The 24,834-nt window shown below is 36.8% G+C and overlaps 2 protein-coding genes across 2 annotated transcripts; both read right to left on the bottom strand.

Moving 5' to 3' along the window:
- Positions 1-62: 62 nt before the first annotated feature.
- LOC103506559 (cholesterol 7-desaturase-like) lies at positions 63-3,341 on the bottom strand. The gene is made up of 4 exons (XM_026821580.1): positions 3,132-3,341; positions 1,435-1,828; positions 917-1,044; positions 63-329 (listed from the first exon to the last, which is right to left on the bottom strand). The coding sequence occupies exons 1-4, from the start codon at positions 3,339-3,341 to the stop codon at positions 63-65; spliced, it is 999 nt and encodes a 332-aa protein (XP_026677381.1).
- A 1,127-nt stretch (positions 3,342-4,468) lies between these two features.
- Positions 4,469-9,047, bottom strand: LOC103506558 (cholesterol 7-desaturase-like). The gene is made up of 7 exons (XM_026821579.1): positions 8,997-9,047; positions 7,815-8,208; positions 7,057-7,235; positions 6,366-6,617; positions 5,450-5,620; positions 4,798-4,902; positions 4,469-4,630 (listed from the first exon to the last, which is right to left on the bottom strand). Exons 1-7 carry the CDS (start codon positions 9,045-9,047, stop codon positions 4,469-4,471), a joined length of 1,314 nt encoding a protein of 437 aa, XP_026677380.1.
- Between the last annotated feature and the right edge of the window lie 15,787 nt (positions 9,048-24,834).

Below are 24,834 nucleotides of genomic sequence, written 5' to 3'. Positions count from 1 at the left end.
TTATAACTTGTCGTAGCTTGTTGAATTCAACATCACTGAGTTCAGAACTAAATGAGGTTTTGTTACAATGTAGTCGTGGATCCCGCAACGTTGAGCTTTTGCTGTGGATGCAGCGGCACACGATCGATTATCCGCAGATCGTGTCGCAGGTTCATGGTGGCGATGTGCGTTTCTCCGGCCGTCGTATGCGGCTCCCAGGTGGCCTCCCATACATGTCGTGCAGATTTGGCCGCGGTGTTTTCCAGATCGTGTAGGTCGCTGCCGGCCACGAGGGAGGGGGCGTGGATGGCATTCAGATGTGCGATGTCACCGCCGTTCTCAGGGATTTCCTAAGGGAAAGAAGAAAAGGAATTCGCTTATTTATACTACAATGCACTGAACCACACTAGTTGTACTCACTTCGGTACCACTTTCGCATTACTTCAAGGCATATTCTTTTACATCCATGCCTGTCCAAGAACGAAAAAATCTGGTTAGAAAATTTCCGCCCTGACCGGGATTCGAACCCAGCACCTCCGGGTTGAGAGTCTGTGCTCTTGACCACTCGGCCATGATTGTGACATGACGAAACTTTTGCCCAATATGCACGAAATTTTGGGTCAATATTTCACTGCCCTCCTAGCTCGAACAGTTTGTCCCATTTCGATGGATTTTTTTTCCTTTCTACACATATTCAACACAAAATTGCCATTGATTTACCAAATCTCTTTGATCCTTGAAATGTTTTGAACTGTAGGGGTCAGTCCCCACTGGTGATCTTATCCATAGGTTCCGGTCTCCAGGATGGCTCTTCCTGTTCTGCGTGGTACCACACGAACACGAAATCATTTACCTCCAGGGATTGCCAATGCTTTACCCGGGCGAATTCTGGCACTGAAATTATGTAGAAGAAGCTCCAGTTAGTCACATGTTAGTCCCCACTGGTGATCTTATCCATAGGTTCCGGTCTCCAGGATGGCTCTTCCTGTTCTGCGTGGTACCACACGAACACGAAATCATTCACCTCCAGGGATTGCCAATGCTTTACCCGGGCGAATTCTGGCACTGAAATTATGTAGAGGAAGCTCGAGTTAATCACATGTAATTTTCGTAGGTAAAAACAAGTGTTTAGAGTTTTTTTTTTCAATTCTGAATTTACATCATTGGTATTGTGGTATAAGTGGGACCATCGGCTTTAATGATCGCCCTATATCACGGCGACCTGGTTAGATCTTTTATGACTACATCAGATTCCACCTCGATTCTCGCTACCAGATAACTTTATCGCTTTTAAAAGATAATTCTTATTGGCTTTTCAAAAGTGAAAGATTCTTGACTACAATCAGCGGTCTTCATGTTGATTATTGCCTTTTTATGAAATTTCCCAAGTTCATTTCTCGACATTTATCCCTCCCCCTCTCCCATTTGAGTCTTCAGGAAGGAATCTAAACTCACCTTTTCCACTGTAAGGAATATTCACGCAGCGCCCATCATGTCCACTGAACTGCCATTGATGAAACGGACACTCAATACAATCCCCTCTCACGAATCCTCCGATGGCAATGTTAGCTCCCAAATGAGGACAGTACGCATCCAGCACATGCACTTCTCCCCTCTCCGATCGGAACACAGCAAAGTTTTCCCCGAGTGCGGAAACATATTTGGCCTGTTTGGGTTTCAGCTCCGAGGATTCTAGCAGTGCAAACCACCCGTTTGGATACACGGGCGGGAGGTTGCCTATTTTGCGCGCCTTGCGAATGTCGTTGATGAGCTGTTTTTTCGTTTTGCCGTACTTGTTGTAGCCAGACCCTCGTCCGTCCAAGTAACTGTAGCCAACTTCACTCAGATCCTGTAACCAAGTCGAGAAATGACCTTTGGATTAAGAAAAATTATAAAGGGAGGCTTTTTTTAGAGGTTTATACAATACTCAGTCTCTGTTCCACTACATATTTTAAATTTTTGGCAATAAAATTTAAATAAAGACCTGATATGTACCTCTATACGAGTACCTCTATATGATTGGATAAGCGCCGTTTCTATGGCTAGAAAAAAGCGTAACCTTTTGTATGTACTTGGTTTTAACTTGGGGTACACGTACATAATTTCTTTCATTTAATATTTCAGATCCTGTGAATCGAACAAAAGTACAACTTGGTGGTTGGGGACTTCATCAACGCTGCGCGCTGGGACAAACTTCCTCAATTTCTGACTTTGTGATGGAATGGTTATGAAAACCTGTGTGTTACCCCTGTTGTACGAGTATATCCTCCCAAAATCAAGCAAGACAACAAGTCAAGGTAACTTTATGTGGAATGCTGAATGTTACTGTTGGCGGGAAAAACTTTATGTTTAGATTTGAAGTTACAGTAGAAAGCGTTTAAACAGTTTCTACTGTAAACTTTTAAACGATTTCTACTGTATTTCCATGTATTCATTTAACTTTACGTAATTGTAATGCTATTGTTGATGGGAAATATTGTATGTTTTAGAATTCAATTTATTTCCTTTGTTCTTAGAAAAACTTTAGATTTTATGTCATTGGTTATTGTTGGTGGGTAAAATTTCATGTTTAGAATTTAAGTTGTACCCAGGATTCAGGTAAATAATCAAGTGAACATTGAAAATTATTTATTATTCTTAAAGTGGGTGGGGGTTAGGGATTTTGATCTATAATACCTGACCTGGGTACCTCAATGTTTTTCTTCCATTATAGTGTTTTATTTGCATATTTATTATTTTACAATGTATGCTTGTGAGCATGCCTATTTATTTCCTATATTTTAAATAAAGATATTTCTATTTTATTTACTATAGAATAATAAAGTTGCCATTTGAGTCCTATTAAATTTCTTCAAGAAGTTCCACACTTATGTTGGAAATGTCGAACGATAGTGTTTCCTAAATCTGAACTTGTTGGGAAACTCACGTATAACATTATCGTTCAATATAAGTGTGCACTTGTATGCACCTTGCTTTAGAGGAGCTTTAAGGTAGAAGGACACTACCATCAGGACAGCCACACTTCTATCGTGTCACGTGAGCTCACTTCATCGTCATTTTGTACTTCATCTTTCTGACTCCCCATGAGCTCACGTGACATCAATAGTAATGCGTTTCTACTTTCTACCTTTAGTTTAAAATATTGAACTTACCTTCACATAGTTCATCTTGAGTCCCAGATAGTAGAAGAACACGGGAAACACAATAGCCAGGACCACGGCCACAATTATCATCAGTTGCCATAGCAACGATAGAATCGCATAGAACGCACTCTGTACCCAGTAGATCAGCATGATGAGAGAGACGTTAGCCGAGATCCAAACGATGATATCTGATTGGACGAATGGGGAGCATGAGAACATGATGAAAGAGACGTTAGCCGAAATCCAAACGATGATATCTGATTGGACGAATGGGGAGCATGAGAGTTGAAGAACCAATGGCCGTTCGTCCAATGTGTAAAGGTTGGTGAGGCTGGTAAAGTTCATAATTGGTGTGAGCTGTTAGGAGCCACTCTGTAACAGAAGAATCAGTGAGTATGAAACACTAATGCTGGGGTTTACCAATTCGGGATTCAGATGAAACGAGGATTTCCCTATATTTAATAGCCAGGTCAACTTCGGATTAAACTCAATATTGAGACAATCCACGGTGGTAAAACACGACCTTAAGTATGTATATTGTGTATGAATGAAAAAAAAAAGTATAAATCAAATCAATGAGATCTAGTGAATTGTTCATAAGCTCTTCCACCCTACAAAATCCTATTGGTCTCAGATGTCAGTCTATTTAATTGGATAAATACCTGTAGGTACTATAGCATCATCTAAACTTGCATAATTATTCCAGGTGACTTTTGCCGATTGAACGGAATATGTTTGTTTAGACTTTAGACTGCGGGATTATAGGAACTTTAATCCTATGCTGGCAGTGTAAACAAGATATCCAATGTTCTAAATTATCAAATGAATAAAAAAAATCTAAATTGCACCTTGCTTTAGAGGAGCTTTAAGGTAGAAGGACACTACCATCAGGACAGCCACACTACTATCGTGTCACGTGAGCTCACTTCATCGTCATTTTGTACTTCATCTTTCTGACTCCCCATGAGCTCACGTGATATCAATAGTAATGCGTTTCTACTTTCTACCTTCAGTTTAAAATATTGAACTCACCTTCACATAGTTCATCTTGAGTCCCAGATAGTAGAAGAACACGGGAAACACAATAGCCAGTACCACGGCCACAATTATCATCAGTTGCCATAGCAACGATAGAACCGCATAGAACGCACTCTGTACCCAGTAGATCAGCATGATGAAAGAGACGTTAGCCGAACTGTTGCGGTAATGGAACTCGTTATTCTATGACAGTAAGACACTTTCAGCACATGTAATCTACTAACATATACTCCTGTCTCGGTGTTGTTGGTGGGAAGACCAGTGTACAAGGTGGGAAGACATCAAAACTCTAGTGGTGCTGAATGTGATCACCAATCCAGAGTGTCCTTCTTGAAGTCAAACCTGGGACTGTGCTCTGTGTAGAACTGACTGTACCATCGCCGGTGACGGGCTAAAGTCCTGTCCTCTTTCACCAGCAGGGGCTTGTCTATGTAGGTCTTGTGATTCCACACCATGATGTCTCGCTCAATCTGAAATCCAAGACAAAGTGGTGTTATGATGCTATCTCGAATTTTGAAAAAGAAAAATCCATAACCTACTGGAAATCCTTCTGTATAACCTAGAAAAATCTATAACCTACTGTATCCTGTCATGTGTTGGTTTTAGTTCAATAATTTTTTTTAACCGATTGCAATACTTTCTCATTACTAGTATATAATAGCTCTAAAGTCCTGTCCTCTTTCACCAGCAGGGGCTTGTCTATGTAGGTCTTGTGATTCCACACCATGATGTCTCGCTCAATCTGAAATCCGAGACAAAGTGGTGTTATGATGCTATCTCGAATTTTGAAAAAGAAAAATCTATAACCTACTGTATCCTGTGTTGGGTTTAGTTCAATAATTTTTTTTTAACCGATTGCAATACTTTCTCATTACTAGTATATAATAGCTTCGCTATAACTATGGTTATAGCAAATAACAAAATGTGAAAGTACTTACTTGAAGAAAAAAAAATTGTTCCCCAATAAATTATTGCACTTAGATAAATATTATGACTTGACTTGGACTCCAACCACCAACCTTCAGATCCAAAAACCAAAACGTTAACAGTAGGACTGCGGGGGTGAAGGGACTTTACCCCCTTTCAGTCTCATCCTAGCAGTAGATAAATATTATGACTTGACTTGGACTCCAACCACCAACCTTCAGATCCAAAAACCAAAACGTTAACAGTAGGACTACGGGGGTGAAGTCCCTTCACGGGGGTAAATCCTAGCAGTATAAATGAAGTATATTCTATTCTAACCACTGCACCACTGAGGTTGGTGGGAAGACATAAATAAGACTCACCATAATACACTCTCCATAGAGCACAATATTGGCGTACCAGAAGAGATGTGGTGGACAGTAGATCCTATGGATGACTTTCTGTAACATAGGCTCCACTGGGGTGACAGTCTGTAGGATGGCAAGTCTGCCAATGCAAGTATGCATGACCATCTCTACATAGCCTGGCCCGATCTGAAATCAAACAATATTTGAATGAAATGAAATTAAATTGATAGTGGACAGTAGATCCTATGGATGACTTTCTGTAACATAGGCTCCACTGGGGTGACAGTCTGTAGTATGGCAAGTCTGCCAATGCAAGTGTGCATGACCATCTCCACATAGCCTGGCCCGATCTGAAATCAAACAATATTTGAATGAAATTAAATGAAATTGATCCCAAGGGCAAGGTAAACCTGGATCCTTGACAAATTTAGGGTGCCTTAATTCATGTGTTCCAATCCGCTCCACACCAATATTCAGTCGACTATTACTATTAGTTCAGTGAACTCTAGATAACAATTGGGAAAGAAGTCCTTATGGAGTCCTCGTTCCCACATACACTCTCTGATAAATTCAACCAAAGAATTAATTTGCCTCAGTGTAATAGCTCCTTAAGGCCATGGGCCACAAAGTAAGTTTAAACAAAAATTTCAGTCAATCATATTGCCCAAACAAAATTTAAACGGAGTTTAAACTCACTTTGTGCCCCGGGGCCCGAGGGTAGGAAAGTCCATTTAACAATGTGTTGATAGCAAACCTCACCTGTTTGGCCTCTACATTCATTCCAATGAGAGGCAGCGGCACTAAGTTTAAAAAACAATTTCAGCCAATCATATTGCCCAAACAAAATTTAAACGGAGTTTAAACTCACTTTGTACCCCGGGGCCCGAGGGTAGGAAAGTCCATTTAACAATGTGTTGATAGCAAATCTCACCTGTTTGGCCTCTACATTCATTCCAATGAGAGGCAGCGGCACACGATCGATTATCCGCAGATCATGTCGCAGGTTCATGGTGGCGATGTGCGTTTCTCCGGCCGTCGTATGCGGCTCCCACGTAGCCTCCCATACATGCCGGGCCGACTTAGCCGCGGTGTTTTCCAGATCGTGTAGGTCGCTGCCGGCTACTAGGGAGGGGGCGTGAATGGCATTCAGATGTGCGATGTCACCGCCGTTCTCAGGGATTTCCTGAGGGAAGAAGAAGAAAAGGATTGTGACATGACGAAACTTTTGCCCAATATGCACGAAATTTTGGGTCAAAATCGCACTGCCCTCCTAGCTCGAACAGTTTGTCCCATTTCAATAGAATTTTTTTTCCTTTCTACACATATTCAACACGAAAGAAATTTGCCATTGATTTACCAAATTTCTTTGATCCTTGAAATGTTTTGAACTGTAGGGATCCTTTTTCCTGAGCGAATTCTACAATGCACTAAACTCCACCAGTTGTAAGATTGTACCTCGGTACCGCTTTCGCATTACTTCAAGGCATATTCTTTTACATCCATGCCTGTCCAAGAACGAAAAAATCTGGTTAGAAAATTTCCGCCCTGGCCATGATTCGAACCAAGCACCTCCGGGTTGAGAGTCAGTGCTCTTGACCACTCGGCCACAGAGTTGTACTCACCTGGATGTGAGAGTTGATGAGGTATTCAGATCTCCCCCTATACCACCAGTCCCCACTGGTGATCTTATCCATAGGTTCCGGTCTCCAGGATGGCTCTTCCTGTTCTGCGTGGTACCACACGAACACGAAATCATTCACCTCCAGGGATTGCCAATGCTTTACCCGGGCGAATTCTGGCACTGAAATTATGTAGAAGAAGCTCGAGTTAGTCACAAAGTCACATGTAATTTTTCGTAAAAACAAGTGTTTTTTTTTTTTTTAATTCTGAATTTACATCATTGGTATTGGTATAAGTGGGATCATCGGCTTTAATGATCGCCCTATATCACGGCGACCTGGTTAGATCTTTTATGACTACATCAGATTCCACCTCGATTCTCTCTACCAGATAACTTTATCGCTTTTAAAAGATAATTCTTATTGGCTTTTCAAAAGTGAAAGATTCTTGACTACAATCAGCGGTCTTCATGTTGATTATTGCCTTTTTATGAAATTTCCCAAGTTCATTTCTCGACATTCGGCGACCTGGTTAGATCTTTTATGACTACATCAGATTCCACCTCGATTCTCGCTACCAGATAACTTTATCGCTTTTAAAAGATAATTATTATTGGCTTTTCAAAAGTGAAAGATTCTAGACTACAATCAGCGGTCTTCATGTTGTTTATTGCCTTTTAATGAAATTTCCCAAGTTCATTTCTCGACATATATCCCTCCCCCTCTCCCATTTGAGTCTTCAGGAAGGAATCTAAACTCACCTTTTCCACTGTAAGGAATATTCACGCAGCGCCCATCATGTCCACTGAACTGCCATTGATGAAACGGACACTCAATACAATCCCCTCTCACGAATCCTCCGATGGCAATGTTAGCTCCCAAATGAGGACAGTACGCATCCAGCACATGCACTTCTCCCCTCTCCGATCGGAACACAGCAAAGTTTTCCCCGAGTGCGGAAACATATTTGGCCTGTTTGGGTTTCAGCTCCGAGGATTCTAGCAGTGCAAACCACCCGTTTGGATACACGGGCGGGAGGTTGCCTATTTTGCGCGCCTTGCGAATGTCGTTGATGAGCTGTTTTTTCGTTTTGCCGTACTTGTTGTAGCCAGACCCTCGTCCGTCCAAGTAACTGTAGCCAACTTCACTCAGATCCTGTAACCAAGTCGAGAAATGACCTTTGGATTAAGAAAAATTCTAAAGGGAGGCTTTTTTTTAGAGGTTTATACAATACTCAGTCTCTGTTGCACTACATATTTTAAATTTTTGGCAATAAAGTTTAAATAAAGACCTGATATGTACCTCTATATGATTGGATAAGCGCCGTTTCTATGGCTAGAAAAAAGCGTAACCTTTTGTATGTACTTGGTTTTAATTTGGGGTACACGTACATAATCTCTTTCATTTAATATTTCAGATCCTGTGAATCGAACAAAAGTACAACTTGGTGGTTTGGGACTTCATCAACGCTGCGCGCTGGGACAAACTTCCTCAATTTCTGGTAACTGTAGCCAACTTCACTCAGATCCTGTAACCAAGTCGAGAAATGACCTTTGGATTAAGAAAAATTATAAAGGGAGGCTTTTTTTTAGAGGTTTATACAATACTCAGTCTCTGTTCCACTACATATTTTAAATTTTTGGCAATAAAATTTAAATAAAGACCTGATATGTACCTCTATACGAGTACCTCTATATGATTGGATAAGCGCCGTTTCTATGGCTACAAAAAAGCGTAACCTTTTGCATGTACTTGGTTTTAACTTGGGGTACACGTACATAATTCCTTTCATTTAATATTTCAGATCCTGTGAATCGAAAAAAAGTACAACTTGGTGGTTTGGGACTTCATCAACGCTGCGCGCTGGGACAAACTTCCTCAATTTCTACCTTTCTAATTCCAAAAATGTTTGTGAGGCATCGTAGTTTTAAAATGGGATCAGCCTGATCAGTGATCAGATAGGTTTGTATACAACATTGTGTGACAGCTACCATTAACCATCAGTACGCAAAGGTTTTGCTAATACAGTGCATCTATAAAAAAATGTGTTAAATCAATTTTACTAATGCCCTTGGTCACATTTTGAGATTTAAGTTCAATTTGATTGATTAATTTTCTTACTCTACTAGATCAAGATTAAACAATCAGTTTGATTAATCCGAATTAACTAACACAAAATTTTGACTGCGAAAGTAAATGTTTATAAGCCCATCCCAAGTTAAAAATTGCCTGTTACTGAGGCCTTGGTGTTGCTTTGAAGGGGTGTCCAGGCGCCAAAAGGTTTTGCTAATCGAAGACTTTCATTGATTTTAAAATTTTGAGATAGGAGATAGTGATTTCTTTTTCAACATCATTCCTCATTCAAGCGAGAGCTTATAATGTGAACAACATATGGAATAATATTACCTACCTAGCCTGTGTTTTTTGAATAAAACAACAGAAACTCCAGCACATCCGTTTTGATTTTGCCTCCTACAACTAGAAATGCAGGGCCGTCAGTTCGGAACACAGGAAAATGATAGTACCTCCGTAAATAGTCTAATATACTAAATAACATTGCAAATCTTAGTCGACCTTTTAGTTTTAGGACTTATGTGGTCGAAATTGTTTAGGTATATCTGATTTCCTCAAAATAATAGGCACTGTTTTTAGTCGTATTTTTGAAATTAATGTTTCCCGGAAAAAAGCTACCAGCACATCCGTTTTGATTTTGCCTCCTACAACTAGAAATGCAGGGCCGTCAGTTCGGAACACAGGAAAATGATAGTACCTCCGTAACTAGTCTAATATTCTAAATAACATTCCAAATCTTAGTCGACCTTTTAGTTTTAGGACTTATGTGGTCGAAATTGTTTAGGTATAATATCTGATTTCCTCAAAATAATAGGCACTGTTTTTAGTCGTATTTTTGAAATCAATGTTTCTCGGAAAAAAGCTATAATAGGCACTGTTTTTAGTCGTATTTTTGAAATCAATGTTTCTCGGAAAAAAGCTAAAAGCGTCCTCAACCATAGTATCAACCCTCGCAGAAAATCAAGAAATTGAGTGTTTTTTCTGTGATAGCCGATGGTCTCGGCGAGCGTCAATAGTCTATGGTCACCGTTGTGGTCACGCACTGAGGTTCTCAAATTCAGGAACAAAATTCTCCTGCCTACCCCCTCCATCAAGGAGAGAAAAAAGATCAAAGGGTTAACTTATCCTTTCCTAGTGGTTACCTTCCACTCCTCAGTATTAATTTAAGCTTTTGAAAAGGTCTACCTGGTCATATTATAAACAAACCATGATGATGATAAAGACTTGCCGATCATTTTACATTATACACGCATGTAATAAATAAATAAATAACAATCCCTCTCAATATGCGCATACTATTTCTCCTTCAAGAACTTCGTTGAGATGGGTTAACAATCAATCAGAAAAAAAAGGATGTCAATAAATCAGTGCGGCTCTCAATTTCAAGGTTAAAGCGAAGGCCACTCGATCCCTCCCGGGCTAGCCACCCTTAACACTTTACATCATCGTGCTACCTGAATATACAAATGAGATCTAACAATCCATAGTAACAAGCTGGTCTTTGGAAAAGTATTTTTCGGTCAGGGACTATTTTAAGAATCCTGAAAGCGAACCGCGACGTCGAAGTACCATTTCGGCCTTTTCATCAAAAGACGAAGGAAAACGTTTCGTCTTTTGGAATTAAAATGTACATCCCGATTATACTACGGGGATGAGACTGAAAAGTCCCGTTACCCCAATAGAATGTTGCTTAACACTTTAACATTAGAAAGCGATGACTCTCGTAAGTATCAACCCTCGCAGAAAATCAAGAAATTGAGTGTTTTTTCTGTGATGGCCGATGGTCTCGGCGAGCGTCAATAGTCTATGGTCACTGTTGTGGCCACGCACTGAGGTTCTGTGTCCTATTCCTACCTTTTCAAAAGTTTCTATCGGCCCTGCTCCTATTGGTCTGAGGACAAAAGGTTACTCCCATTTATATGCCAGATGATCAATCGAATTTCTCGCCATTCATCACTTTGAATTTTATATACTTCTCCGTTGATTTTACTTTGGAATCTTCTTCACGATTTTTAACCGAGGTAAAAAAATTGTTGTTTCAGATAGAGTAGAGAGAATCATTTTCAAAAAATCAGCATGTAAAATAACTACTTTGGAATCTTCTTCACGATTTTTAACCGAGGTAAAAAAATTGTTGTTTCAGATAGAGTAGAGAGAATCATTTTCAAAAAATCAGTACCTATGTAATATAATATCGTATAATTATGTATTACATGTGTCATAAGGAGAATTTTATTAACAATCGAATATTTATTGATAAGAATAATATAATAGATTACCTACGTGCAAAGTTATTGATTTGATTGTTATCGTTAAAATTGCAGTAAATTTAATGGGAATAAGAAAAAAAATAAACAAATTCTAGAAGTTTCGTAGCCTTATAATATCGTATAATTATGTATTACATGTGTCATAAGGAGAATTTTATTAACAATCGAATATTTATTGATAAGAATAATATTATAGATTACCTACGTGAAAAGTTATTGATTTGATTGTTATCGTTAAAATTGCAGTAAATTTAATGGGAATAAGAAAAAAAAATAAACAAATTCTAGAAGTTTCGTAGCCTTTGCAACCCGATATACATAATAGTTTACAATTATGTCATAAATTTATAATATTTTGAATTATGCAATATTAAATTTGTTTAAATTTCCCGACAACTTGATTTATATTATAATTCACGCTCAAGATATGCAGATTTTAAATGGATACGTTTTAATTTTAAGCATAAGTAAATAAATAAGTATGCAAACCAATATTTTTCAATAAATTTAAATATCTTTTATTTTATACATATAATTTACTCCTGATAACTAGGTATTAGGTTTATTTAACTCAACAAAAATTTCGTCATAATAAGAGATCGAAAGAAGATAATAAAATAAATAGGGAAACTTAAGTCTAGTAATAAAATAACCATGTCAATGAAACAACTGTCCAGTTAAAAGTTAAAACCTCACTTCGTAATAAAATAACCATGATATTGGAAAAATCCTACAATGCTGCAGTGAGCACCAAAGTTGTGACATAATAACACAAAGAAACTGCATTTACATTTACATTTACTTTAACATTAGAAAGCGATGACTCTCGTGCCAGACGTCCCGGAGAATGTTATAAAAATATGTGAAATACTTAAAACACTAGATTTGTCATTGTAATGAAATAATCAATTTCAGTATGGAAACAAAAATATGTTTATTACCTAGTGACAGTAGGTAACATTAATGAAACATTTATGTTCATGAAAAGGAGGCTCGACAGAGGAACACATTCCCTCTGAGTGTCTCGTAAATATGTCCCCTGATTTCGAAATAAATTTTCTAAACAATAAAGAGTAGCCTACAATATTATTCAATAGTCCGTATATGGAAACCCTAATTGAAATCAAGGTGGCTCTCCATAGGTACCCACTATTATCCTCAATCTACATTATAGATTGAACGGAATATGTTTGTTTAGACTTTAGACTGCGGGATTATAGGAACTTTAATCCTATGCTGGCAGTGTAAACAAGATATCCAATCTTCTAAATTATCAAATTAAAAAAAAATCTAAACTATTCGAATTCTATTCTAAATTCCAGATGCATGTCTGCTTTCATTCAATCACGTTCACTGTGTCACGTTTGTTTTTTGCATTTCAAACCACCACTTTGAATTTTGTTCCGTCGGAATAGAATTGGGTTTATCTCGGACTCTTTGGAAGGTCATCAGGAGGTGCCATCAAATCAATTCATACAAGAAACACACCAATATATCACCATAATGAGTGTCTCGTAAATATGTCCCCTGATTTCGAAATAAATTTTCTAAACAATAAAGAGTAGCCTACAATATTATTCAATAGTCCGTATGGAAACCCTAATTGAAATCAAGGTGGCTCTCCATAGGTACCCACTATTATCCTCAATCTACATTATAAGCAATGTTACATTTTGGCATTTTGTGTGGAACAGATTGCGAAATTTTTCGGAATGGGTTGTCAATTGAAACGCTAGAAGAGCTTCTTTTTCTTCTGTTTGAAATAAAAGACTAGATAAATAAAGTAAAAAAGGTATCCTCAGCAAACCATTTGGCTTTTGTATGGAAAAAGTATTATTTTACTTCCAAATGCAATGAATAGAGGTCCGCAAATTTTGTAAGTTACCATGACCGAATGTCGATCGATGTTCAGAATGCAATGTTTTGTTTTGAAATGTTTTGTCGCCGCTTAATGTTAACGGTATCCAAAACACTTCGTGGACTGCTGGAATGTTATCAAACATATTTTTGGGATCCGAAAAAGGCAGGTATCTCCAGAAGTGAACAGTAGATTTCGATGGACTGCCATTTTTATGCTGCAAAAAATATGCTAACCGGAAAGTTAATAATGAGATCTAAGTGGTGAATCAATCACACATTGTCACATTTAACACCCAGGTAAACATATCTAGAGCTATGACTGTAGGTGTAGATACATATGTAAACCTGGGGGTTAAATACCGGTAACCACGTGTCATGTAGCCACGTCCCAGGTTGTACACACTCGAATGGCGAAGTGGCCTACTCCAAGTTGTAACACTTCTATGCAATCTGATTTTTCAAATATAGATTCCTCTCATACGCAATTTAAATTCAGTACCTAAGTACGTATGTATGGGTTTATCTCGGACTCTTTGGAAGGTCATCAGGAGGTGCCATCAAATCAATTCATACAAGAAACACACCAATATATCACCATAAGTTCTTATTAGGAAACATTAAAAGGAATAAAGGGAGAACGGGCTCTAGTGTTGATTTTAAATCATTACATGAAAGTAAAATCAAAAATCAAATTAATAATAATAATAAACTGAATATTGAACAAATTAGGTAGGTACATAGGTACTGATTTTCTTTAACCTCGATCGAATATACTACGGGCTAAAAAATTCCCGAAGGGACGGGCCCAGCTTGTTTTTTTCCCACCCAATCAATCAGATTGCCTAATCCAAGAGTTAAATTTAAGCCGAATTTATTTTAACTCCGATTGTGGCTCCGGCCATAAGGCTTATATTTCTGTGCCGACTGCATACTATGCACACAACAGTACCTCTTTCTTTGGTCAGACTTACTATTATGAACACTTTGATTTTTAGTCCGTCCTTCCTTTATTAAATTACAATAGTAATAATAAAAGGTATAAGGGACGGACTATTTAAATAAATTTAAATTTAAGCCGAATTTATTTTAACTCCGATTGTGGCTCCGGCCATAAGGCTTATATTTCTGTGCCAACTGCATACTATGCACACAACAGTACCTCTTTCTTTGGTCAGAATCCTTCATGGTTAAAAAGAGCCTAGATATTTTGTCTTTAGTTAGATAAACCGGAACTTAGCCTGTCGTATTGCCAACACCATGATTGGCACGACTACGACAGTATACATATCAAGCACTTCAGAACTTGGGCCTCCCTAATTCCCAACCGAAGATTACAATACTTCTAATCACAATAAACAATGGTTGGGCACTGGAAATAAAAGACCAAGACCAACATGCAATTCTCAAGTTCTAAGAAAAGTGTACGGAAATATGTCTTCACTTAACACGACATAGGTGTTTCCGTCGCTTCATTGGTCACATCAATCGGATACCACTTTGGTGACTAAATAAACGCCTTTGTGTAAATTTCGTCAGGTTTGATAATAGTAAAACTATTAATAGAAAAACTATTGAGAGGATTTTATTCAAATCATTATGTTCAGAAGACAATACGTGTCATTATTTGGGAATTCGGTATGCTCCCAGCACCTCATCGGTGCCTTCCTATTTTCATTGATTCTTTCCTACTAAGAACAAGAACAGAAAATAAAGGCTCTTTGGTAATTCAGCGTGCATAACGCAAGCAAAACTATTCAGGAAATGGAAGATGGAAACATTTTTTATTTATTTTTTCATTACAATATATTTTGTTCTTCTAGTAATCTAGTATTTACTCTTTTTTGCCTCTGAGAAGCACCTGAGAAACATGAAAAGCTAATCCAATACTGATAATAAGGGCAATACGAGATACTCCCTGAATGAGCTCTTTGGTAATTCAGCGTGCATAACGCAAGCAAAACTATTCAGGAAATGGAAGATGGAAACATTTTTTATTTATTTTTTCATTACATATTTTGTTCTTCTAGTAATCTAGTATTTACTCTTTTTTGCCTCTGAGAAGCATCTGAGAAACATGAAAAGCTAATCCAATACTGATAATAAGGGCAATACGAGATACTCCCTGAATGAATGCTCCATTATTGAATTTGATAGAAGGTTAATATAGATGTAGATGGTACAAGACTTCATGCTTCAGATGGTTGGATGATGTAGCATTGGTTTATTTCGTTCGACTTTGGTGTCCAAACGCACCCCTACAACGTGCCATTCGTTTCTTTGTCATTAGAATCAGAATAAGTGTGCTCCTACAATTCGTCCCTTTGTTATTAGAATCACAAAATGCTCCACTTCTGTGCGTTACGGTATTCTGACTATTGTAATTTGAATAAGCCTTTGTTGTATTATTTATTTTTTTTTTTTCATTATTTCTAATGAGTGTTTTTTTTTTTTGCAATGTTAGCAAAATTTTCAGCTTTCAGGTACCTTCAAAATCTGCACCTTGATACCCTTTTGAACGCCTGCGAAGAAGTTCAAAATTTCGTCTATAGAACGTTCCATACTACACTCCTAGTAGCAATTGAGGAACTGAAAGAAAAAGTGATAAAATTCAACCCCTGAAGCCTGAAGGATTTCAAAATATACAATGTGAAAGAGTTGAATGTAGAACACCCTGCATGAAGGCCCTTGGTAATATTAATTGTGTCATCTGCGTCGCGTGGGAATCATGGAAAGTGAAAGTCTGGCTCTAAACCTCTTTCTCTTTGAAAAGAAAGGCTTGACCAGACTTTTGTTTCAGTCTAGACAAAACATGCAGTCTCTCATTTTTGATAAAACCTTGCTTTCTCTCATTATGAACCCTATTCTCTGATGTTATACATGAACAAAAAAATGATCCAGTGGTTTGGAACGGGGTAGTCGTATTGATGGACAATTGGACATGTCATCTGTTCAATAAATTGGGTCTACTAATCTCAAACTTGACAGGACACAAGAGAGGGTGGTTTACACCCCAGCAACTTTTTTTTTTTTTTAGAAAATAATGGTTGGTATCTTAGACAACGCATTTGTGCTTACCTCTACTTTTGTCTATCTTAAAGTCTTTTAAATATACATTCAAAAGAGGCACAAACTCACCGCTAGCAATTAGAAAAGAAGTTTCAGTTATGTAAATTCCTTTTCAAATTCAAAAAGTTTACATTGGCAATAAATTGGTTGAACATTTCTCTTGTTGGAGAAAACACAGGCGTCTGTGCTTTTTATATTATTTAAATAAACGTGAAATTCCAATGAGATAACCTGATGATCGTGATGAAAAAGTCGAATTACCGCATGTACTTTCTTATTAATGTTAGGACACCCTATTAATCCTTTTTTGTCTAATGTGACCAAAATTGGATTTATTTCAGGACCACAACTGGCCTAATGGACTGCAGGCGGATCCCTTGTCTTGAGCATTTGAGGAACATTTTTATAGGAAGCAACTCGTGCGAATTTATTCTGAAAGGATTTTACAATGGATATCAATATCAATCATATTCTCTATGAACACGGTACTTTAGGAAATCAATTTTCTGGTGAGTATTGCAACTAAAGCCTTTTAACGCCAGAATTTGAAGTGTTATTATGCCCAGCCTCCCTTGTAAGCGCTTGGTCGCGATTCGATTCCCGCCCGGTTCAAACATTATCCTAAACAGATACGGTTCGTTCTCGAAACGCGACGATGAGACTTTCGTTAAAGCTCCCTCTATCAAACGCTCCCTCTATTTAAAAAAGTTTGAATTTTCTTTTATCAAGGGTTAAGTTTGAATCTCAGACAGTGCATTGTGTACACTTGAGTACAGTTTGTCCTTTCTCAAGTCCAAGGTTAAGCCAAACAAAAGGTTTCGTGTATTTGGGAGCCACACCAAATGAAACTTTGCGCCAAGATGTGGCACACCGCTTTCTCATCCAGACAAATTGAAGATTTTGTCGGCAGTTTTCATAACGCTGGATGGTGTATTTGGGAGCCACACCAAATGAAACTTTGCGCCAAGATGTGGCACACCGCTTTCTCATCCAGACAAATTGAAGATTTTGTCGGCCGTTTTCATAACGCTGGATGTACAGCTACCTGAATATACAAATGAGATCTAACAATCCATAGTAACAAGCTGGTCTTTGGAAAAGTATTTTTCGGTCAGGGACTATTTTAAGGATCCTGAAAGCGAACCGCGACGTGGAAGTACCATTTCGGCCTTTTCATCAAAAGACGAAGGAAAAAGTCTCGTCTTTTGGAATTAAAATGTACATCCAGATTATACTGCGAGGATGAGACTGAAAAGTCCCGTTACCCCAATAGAATGTTGCTTGACACTTTAACATTAGTCAACGAACATGTACACATAGTCGATGCCGTCGATCGACGAGGTGAATCTATGTCCTTGGGGCCGTGTACGGTTTCAGTCGACGTCGACGAGTCAATCGACGATTGATCGACGGCGTTAACTATGTGTAGATTCCATTGGTCGTGTTAGGCTGCGGTGTTCGCCCCTTGAATCAATCTTCAAAAGCTTAATCCCTCAAAGCTCCATATTCACCATGTTACTTATTAATTTCGTTTATTTATTTTCACTAGATAGGCGGTGGTGTATTGTTCAACATACTTGCCTGGTGAGCAGGAGGGCGTGGGTTCAATCCCAATCGAGGTTTTGAATTTCGTCCTCAATGTTATTTGAAAATTTTACCACGGTAATGGTGGATTTTGTCCTATTCGATTAGTACAATGAACACGGATTTAAAGAGCTCGAAACTAAACTAAAACGTACGTGAGAAAAACAAGTTTAATGATTTTAATTTAATTATAAATACTACCTAATAATCTTGCATAAAATTTACAAACCTTATTCATTTCATAGACTCAGGAGACACATGCACATAGTCGATGCCGTCGATCGACGAGGTGAATCTATGTCCTTGGGGCCGTGTACGGTTTCAGTCGACGTCGATGAGTCAATCGACGATCGATCGACGGCGTTAACTATGTGTGGATTCCATTGGTCGTGTTAGGCTGCAGTGTTCGTCCCTTGAATCAATCTTCAAAAGCTTAATCCCTCAAAGCTCCATATTCACCATGTTACTTATTAATTTCGTTTATTTATTTCCACTAGATAGGCGGTGGTGTATTGCTCAAAATACTTGCCTGGTTAGCAGGAGGGCGTGGGTTCAATCCCAATCGAGGTTTTGAATTTCGTCCTCAATGTAATTTAATAATTTTACTACGGTAATAGTGGATTTCGTCCTATTCGATTAGTACAATGAACACGGATTTAAAGAGCTCGAAACTAAACTAAAACATACGTAAGAAAAACAAGTTTAATGATTTTAATTTAATTATACATAGTATAAATACTACCTAATAATCTTGCATAAAATTTACAAACCTTATTCATAGACCATAAGTCAAGAGACACATGCAAAGTTCCAGAGTTATTTTAAATGTCCATTCAAAGATTAATTAATTTATTTTTCAATTAACCGTTAGGTACTATTTTTTACTTATGAAGACACGTGCTCACAAAATTTCATAAACCTTGAGTGTTCATTATTCTGTAATTTTATTATCTCACATGTAAAGCGTTAAAATTTTAAAATAATAAACTTTCATTCACAATTATCATCAAGTTCATTCTAAACTTGAAAGAAATCTTTTATTTCTTCACAAAAGTCTTCAAAAAAAGTCCGATATTCAACTCTAATTTTTCTCAAAAATTCAACTGTCACTTCTACACAACTTCACTGATCGGTTATATTTTTCCAAATGATCTCTTGTTTCAGTTGTATCTATATCTGAAAGGAGAGATCTGATCTTTTGCATTTCAGTGCGACAGTGGAATATGTTGCATAAGTTCTGTTATCGAGACCAATATATCACGATAGATTGTTTGAAACTTGTCACAGTGTTTGAAAACGTGAGTAATGCCGAGTATAGACCAGTTGCTCTCAAAATCAGTTTTTTTGTGCTTTGGGGACTCTAAAAACCCACACCTTTGTCAGCCTAAAATTTCGATTTTCAACATTTAACCCTATTTTCAACGAACATGTACACATAGTCGATGCCGTCGATCGACGAGGTGAATCTATGTCCTTGGGGCCGTGTACGGTTTCAGTCGACGTCGACGAGTCAATCGACGATTGATCGACGGCGTTAACTATGTGTAGATTCCATTGGTCGTGTTAGGCTGCGGTGTTCGCCCCTTGAATCAATCTTCAAAAGCTTAATCCCTCAAAGCTCCATATTCACCATGTTACTTATTAATTTCGTTTATTTATTTTCACTAGATAGGCGGTGGTGTATTGTTCAACATACTTGCCTGGTGAGCAGGAGGGCGTGGGTTCAATCCCAATCGAGGTTTTGAATTTCGTCCTCAATGTTATTTGAAAATTTTACCACGGTAATGGTGGATTTTGTCCTATTCGATTAGTACAATGAACACGGATTTAAAGAGCTCGAAACTAAACTAAAACGTACGTGAGAAAAACAAGTTTAATGATTTTAATTTAATTATAAATACTACCTAATAATCTTGCATAAAATTTACAAACCTTATTCATAGACCATAAGTCAAGAGACACATGCAAAGTTCCAGAGTTATTTTAAATGTCCATTCAAAGATTAATTAATTTATTTTTCAATTAACCGTTAGGTACTATTTTTTACTTATGAAGACACGTGCTCACAAAATTTCATAAACCTTGAGTGTTCATTATTCTGTAATTTTATTATCTCACATGTAAAGCGTTAAAATTTTAAAATAATAAACTTTCATTCACAATTATCATCAAGTTCATTCTAAACTGAAATCTTTTATTTCTTCACAAAAGTCTCAAAAAAAAAGTCCGATATTCAACTGTAATTTTTCTCAAAAATTCAACTGTCACTTCTACACAACTTCACTGATCGGTTATATTTTTCCAAATGATCTCTTGTTTCAGTTGTATGTATATCTGAAAGGAGAGATCTGATCTTTTGCATTTCAGTGCGACAGTGGAATATGCTTATTTTGTGATATGCGTAAACAGGTAGACGGGGTTTTTAGATTTCATACTAAATAGTTTAACTCTTGGAAAGTTTTGCCTGTTATAGGAATTCCGAAGAATAGGTCTTTGATTTTATCAGCAAAAGTTTATGTCACTGACCTTGAAAGATTTGGCCAAATAATGACAGAATCCGTCTTTTGAGGACAGAAAATTGTAGTATGTGTGTACATATCTTTTCTGCTATTTCACTTATCATTTACATAAACATGTATTTCTGATGTTTAGTCGTTCATCATATAGTCATTTGTTGATGTTGATTTTGTGATATGCGTAAACAGGTAGACGGGGTTTTTAGATTTCATACTAAATTGTTTAACTCTTGGAAAGTTTTGCCTGTTCAAGGAATTTCGAAGAATAGGTCTTTGATTTTATCAGCAAAAGTTTATGTCACTGACCTTGAAAGATTTTGGCCAAATAATGACAGAATCCGTCTTTTGAGGACAGAAAATTGTAGTATGTGTGTACATATCTTTTCTGCTATTTCATTTATCATTTACATAAACCATGTATTTCTGATTTTTAGTCGTTCATCATATAGTCATTTGTTAGTCTTTTGAGGACAGAAAATTGTAGTATGTGTGTACATATCTTTTCTGCTATTTCATTTATCATTTACATAAACCATGTATTTCTGATGTTCAGTCGTTCATCATATAGTCATTTGTTGACTAGTGTAGTTATTATTTACATTAATTGTTTCGAAAGTTTGAGCCTCTTTACATTTTGCAAGAGCTTTCTCAAAAAGCATCTATCTCGTGGCTCAAGTGGTAATAGTACTTAGTGGTTCAAATTATATGACTTTAAGGTTAAACTTAAAATCTCTGCTTCGTCGAACTTAATATAAGTTCAGGAAGTTTTTTAAAAGATAATTCTTATTGGCTTTTCAAAAGTGAAAGATTCTTGACTACAATCAGCGGTCTTCATGTTGATTATTGCCTTTTTATCTCAGGAAGTTGTAATATAAAATTATGTAGATAGGTAATGTAAAATCGCAGATAGGTCTAAGCTGAGAGAGAAGAATAACTTTATCTCCTCGTCAAAATACATTTAAAGAAATCAGGAAGTTGTAATATAAAATTATGTAGATAGGTAATGTAAAATCGCAGATAGGTCTAAGCTGAGAGAGAAGAATAACTTTATCTCCCCGTCAAAATACATTTAAAGAAGACCTAAAGAAAATTCCTTTACTTGGTCATTCAATCTACCTACCTATTTGTTAAAAAATATTCAGTGTCAAAAAATCAAAGTTCCTTTTTTTTTAAAAACAAAATCAAATGCTAATTTTACCCTTGGCAGATAACAAAGGAGTCGTATATTCCAGCTCATATTAACTTAATATCTTCCTAAACATCTGGATATGAGATGTCAATATAGCCTTATGTAATTTTTTGTAACTGTAGCCAACTTCACTCAGATCCTGTAACCAAGTCGAGAAATGACCTTTGGATTAAGAAAAATTATAAAGGGAGGCTTTTTTTAGAGGTTTATACAATACTCAGTCTCTGTTCCACACATATTTTAAATTTTTGGCAATAAAATTTAAATAAAAACCTGATATGTACCTCTATACGAGTACCTCTATATGATTGGATAAGCGCCGTTTCTATGGCTAGAAAAAAGCGTAACCTTTTGTATGTACTTGGTTTTAACTTGGGGTACACGTACATAATTTCTTTCATTTAATATTTCAGATCCTGTGAATCGAACAAAAGTACAACTTGGTGGTTGGGGACTTCATCAACGCTGCGCGCTGGGACAAACTTCCTCAATTTCTGACTTTGTGATGGAATAGTTATGAAAACCTGTGTGTTACCCCTGTTGTACGAGTATATCCTCCCAAAATCAAGCAAGACAACAAGTCAAGGTAACTTTATGTGGAATGCTGAATGTTACTGTTGGCGGGAAAAACTTTATGTTTAGAATTGAAGTTACAGTAGAAAGCGTTTAAATAGTTTCTACTGTAAACTTTTAAACGATTTCTACTGTATTTCCATGTATTCATTTAACTTTACGTAATTGTAATGCTATTGTTGATGGGAAATATTGTATGTTTAGAATTCAATTTATTTCCTTTGTTCTTAGAAAACTTTAGAATTTTATGTCATTGGTTATTGTTGGTGGGTAAAATTTCATGTTTAGAATTTAAGTTGTACCCAGGATTCAGGTAAATAATCAAGTATGTAAAAGCCCATTTAAACTTTGAGCTCGTTGTGCCACGGGTTAACTTTTTCCGATCGAGCTGAAACTTTGCAGAGATTTTTTTTTTTTTATTTATATGGAACCATTTTAGGGGGGCATCGTCTTTAATTTCGAACTTTAAAAAAAAAGGACCACCCTACTGTTATATTATACATATTGCAGTATTGCTGCTGTGTTTACTGATCAATGAACCATGAATATAGCAACTTTAGGGGAGTTAAGTGGTACCATATTTTCAATAGGATCAAAGACCGAAGGAGAGTTGATCAATGAACCATGAATATAGCAACTTTAGGGGAGTTAAGTGGTACCATATTTTCAATAGGATCAAAGACCGAAGGAGAGTCCTATCCTATAGCACTCCTCATATGAACATCACCTCAGCCGTCCATAATTCCTAGATTATAGTGAACGGTATTTGTAAATCCTCGTCTAGTAGAAACAAGAAGACCGAGTAGTTCAATGTCAGAGGAAGGTGAAGTACAAATGAACTTTTGTACCAAATAGACAAAGTACCAATAGCAAGAGATTTTATGTAGACTAATCATTGATAGCCCGAAGTACCTGACCCACCAGCAGCGGTTTGCTACTCTTGAATATTCTATGATCATTGAGCAGGTAAATTTTTTCCCCATCTCAAGCCGTATTTCTTGCTGTAGATTGATTGCAATGACTTCATGAAAGTTACACATACTATATAGTTACGGTCGGGAGGAAAATGAAATTGCATTAGCGAAATTTCTTTCTACTTTTCTACACGCTACTTTAACCTACCTAAACTAGAAAGTTGCTCATTTGTTAAAGTCCTTACCAACCTCAGTGGTGGCATTCAGTATAAAAGATCGGGTCCTTAGCTAACAGACCAGGCAGCATGGGACCTACATTTTTTCCCCCTTCAGTATTATTTTATTTGTAAAAATGTGTAGTATAACTTATAATACTAAATAATATCTAATAAATAAATAATACATGCGCCATACTCTCGTTGAAATTCATATGACGTGAAATGAGGACTTTTTTTCCAAGTCGCAATAACCTACTCCGAAAACCAAAGCATTGGCGTATTAGAAAGTCAATAACAGTGATTTAATAGTATTTCACTGACTGTCATCGACCTAAAACTATATTATTCTATGTTTGTGAGATAATAATGTAAGTAAAGAACTTGGTTTTTATTATTCCGTACTTATTTGTTTATTACCTTACGGTTCTGTGTACTTATTATTTTCAAACGTACCTACTGTTTTTTTTTTATTATTTTTTTTTTTTTTTTCATTATTTCTAATGAGTGTTTTTTTTTTTTGCAATGTTAGCAAAATTTTCAGCTTTCAGGTACCTTCAAAATCTGCACCTTGATACCCTTTTGAACGCCTGCGAAGAAGTTCAAAATTTCGTCTATAGAACGTTCCATACTACACTCCTAGTAGCAATTGAGGAACTGAAAGAAAAAGTGATAAAATTCAACCCCTGAAGCCTGAAGGATTTCAAAATATACAATGTGAAAGAGTTGAATGTAGAACACCCTGCATGAAGGCCCTTGGTAATATTAATTGTGTCATCTGCGTCGCGTGGGAATCATGGAAAGTGAAAGTCTGGCTCTAAACCTCTTTCTCTTTGAAAAGAAAGGCTTGACCAGACTTTTGTTTCAGTCTAGACAAAACATGCAGTCTCTCATTTTTGATAAAACCTTGCTTTCTCTCATTATGAACCCTATTCTCTGATGTTATACATGAACAAAAAAATGATCCAGTGGTTTGGAACGGGGTAGTCGTATTGATGGACAATTGGACATGTCATCTGTTCAATAAATTGGGTCTACTAATCTCAAACTTGACAGGACACAAGAGAGGGTGGTTTTTTTTTTTTTTTTTTTTTTTTTTTTTTAGAAAATAATGGTTGGTATCTTAGACAACGCATTTGTGCTTACCTCTACTTTTGTCTATCTTAAAGTCTTTTAAATATACATTCAAAAGAGGCACAAACTCACCGCTAGCAATTAGAAAAGAAGTTTCAGTTATGTAAATTCCTTTTCAAATTCAAAAAGTTTACATTGGCAATAAATTGGTTGAACATTTCTCTTGTTGGAGAAAACACAGGCGTCTGTGCTTTTTATATTATTTAAATAAACGTGAAATTCCAATGAGATAACCTGATGATCGTGATGAAAAAGTCGAATTACCGCATGTACTTGCTTTTTATATTATTTAAATAAACGTGAAATTCCAATGAGATAACCTGATGATCGTGATGAAAAAGTCGAATTACCGCATGTACTTTCTTATTAATGTTAGGACACCCTATT

This window comes from Diaphorina citri, unplaced genomic scaffold (assembly GCF_000475195.1).
Source record: "Diaphorina citri unplaced genomic scaffold, Diaci psyllid genome assembly version 1.1 scaffold245, whole genome shotgun sequence".
Lineage (NCBI taxonomy): Eukaryota > Metazoa > Arthropoda > Insecta > Hemiptera > Psyllidae > Diaphorina > Diaphorina citri.
The sequence above is the reverse complement of the archived record's forward strand: the minus strand, read 5'-3'. Positions and strand labels throughout refer to the sequence as shown.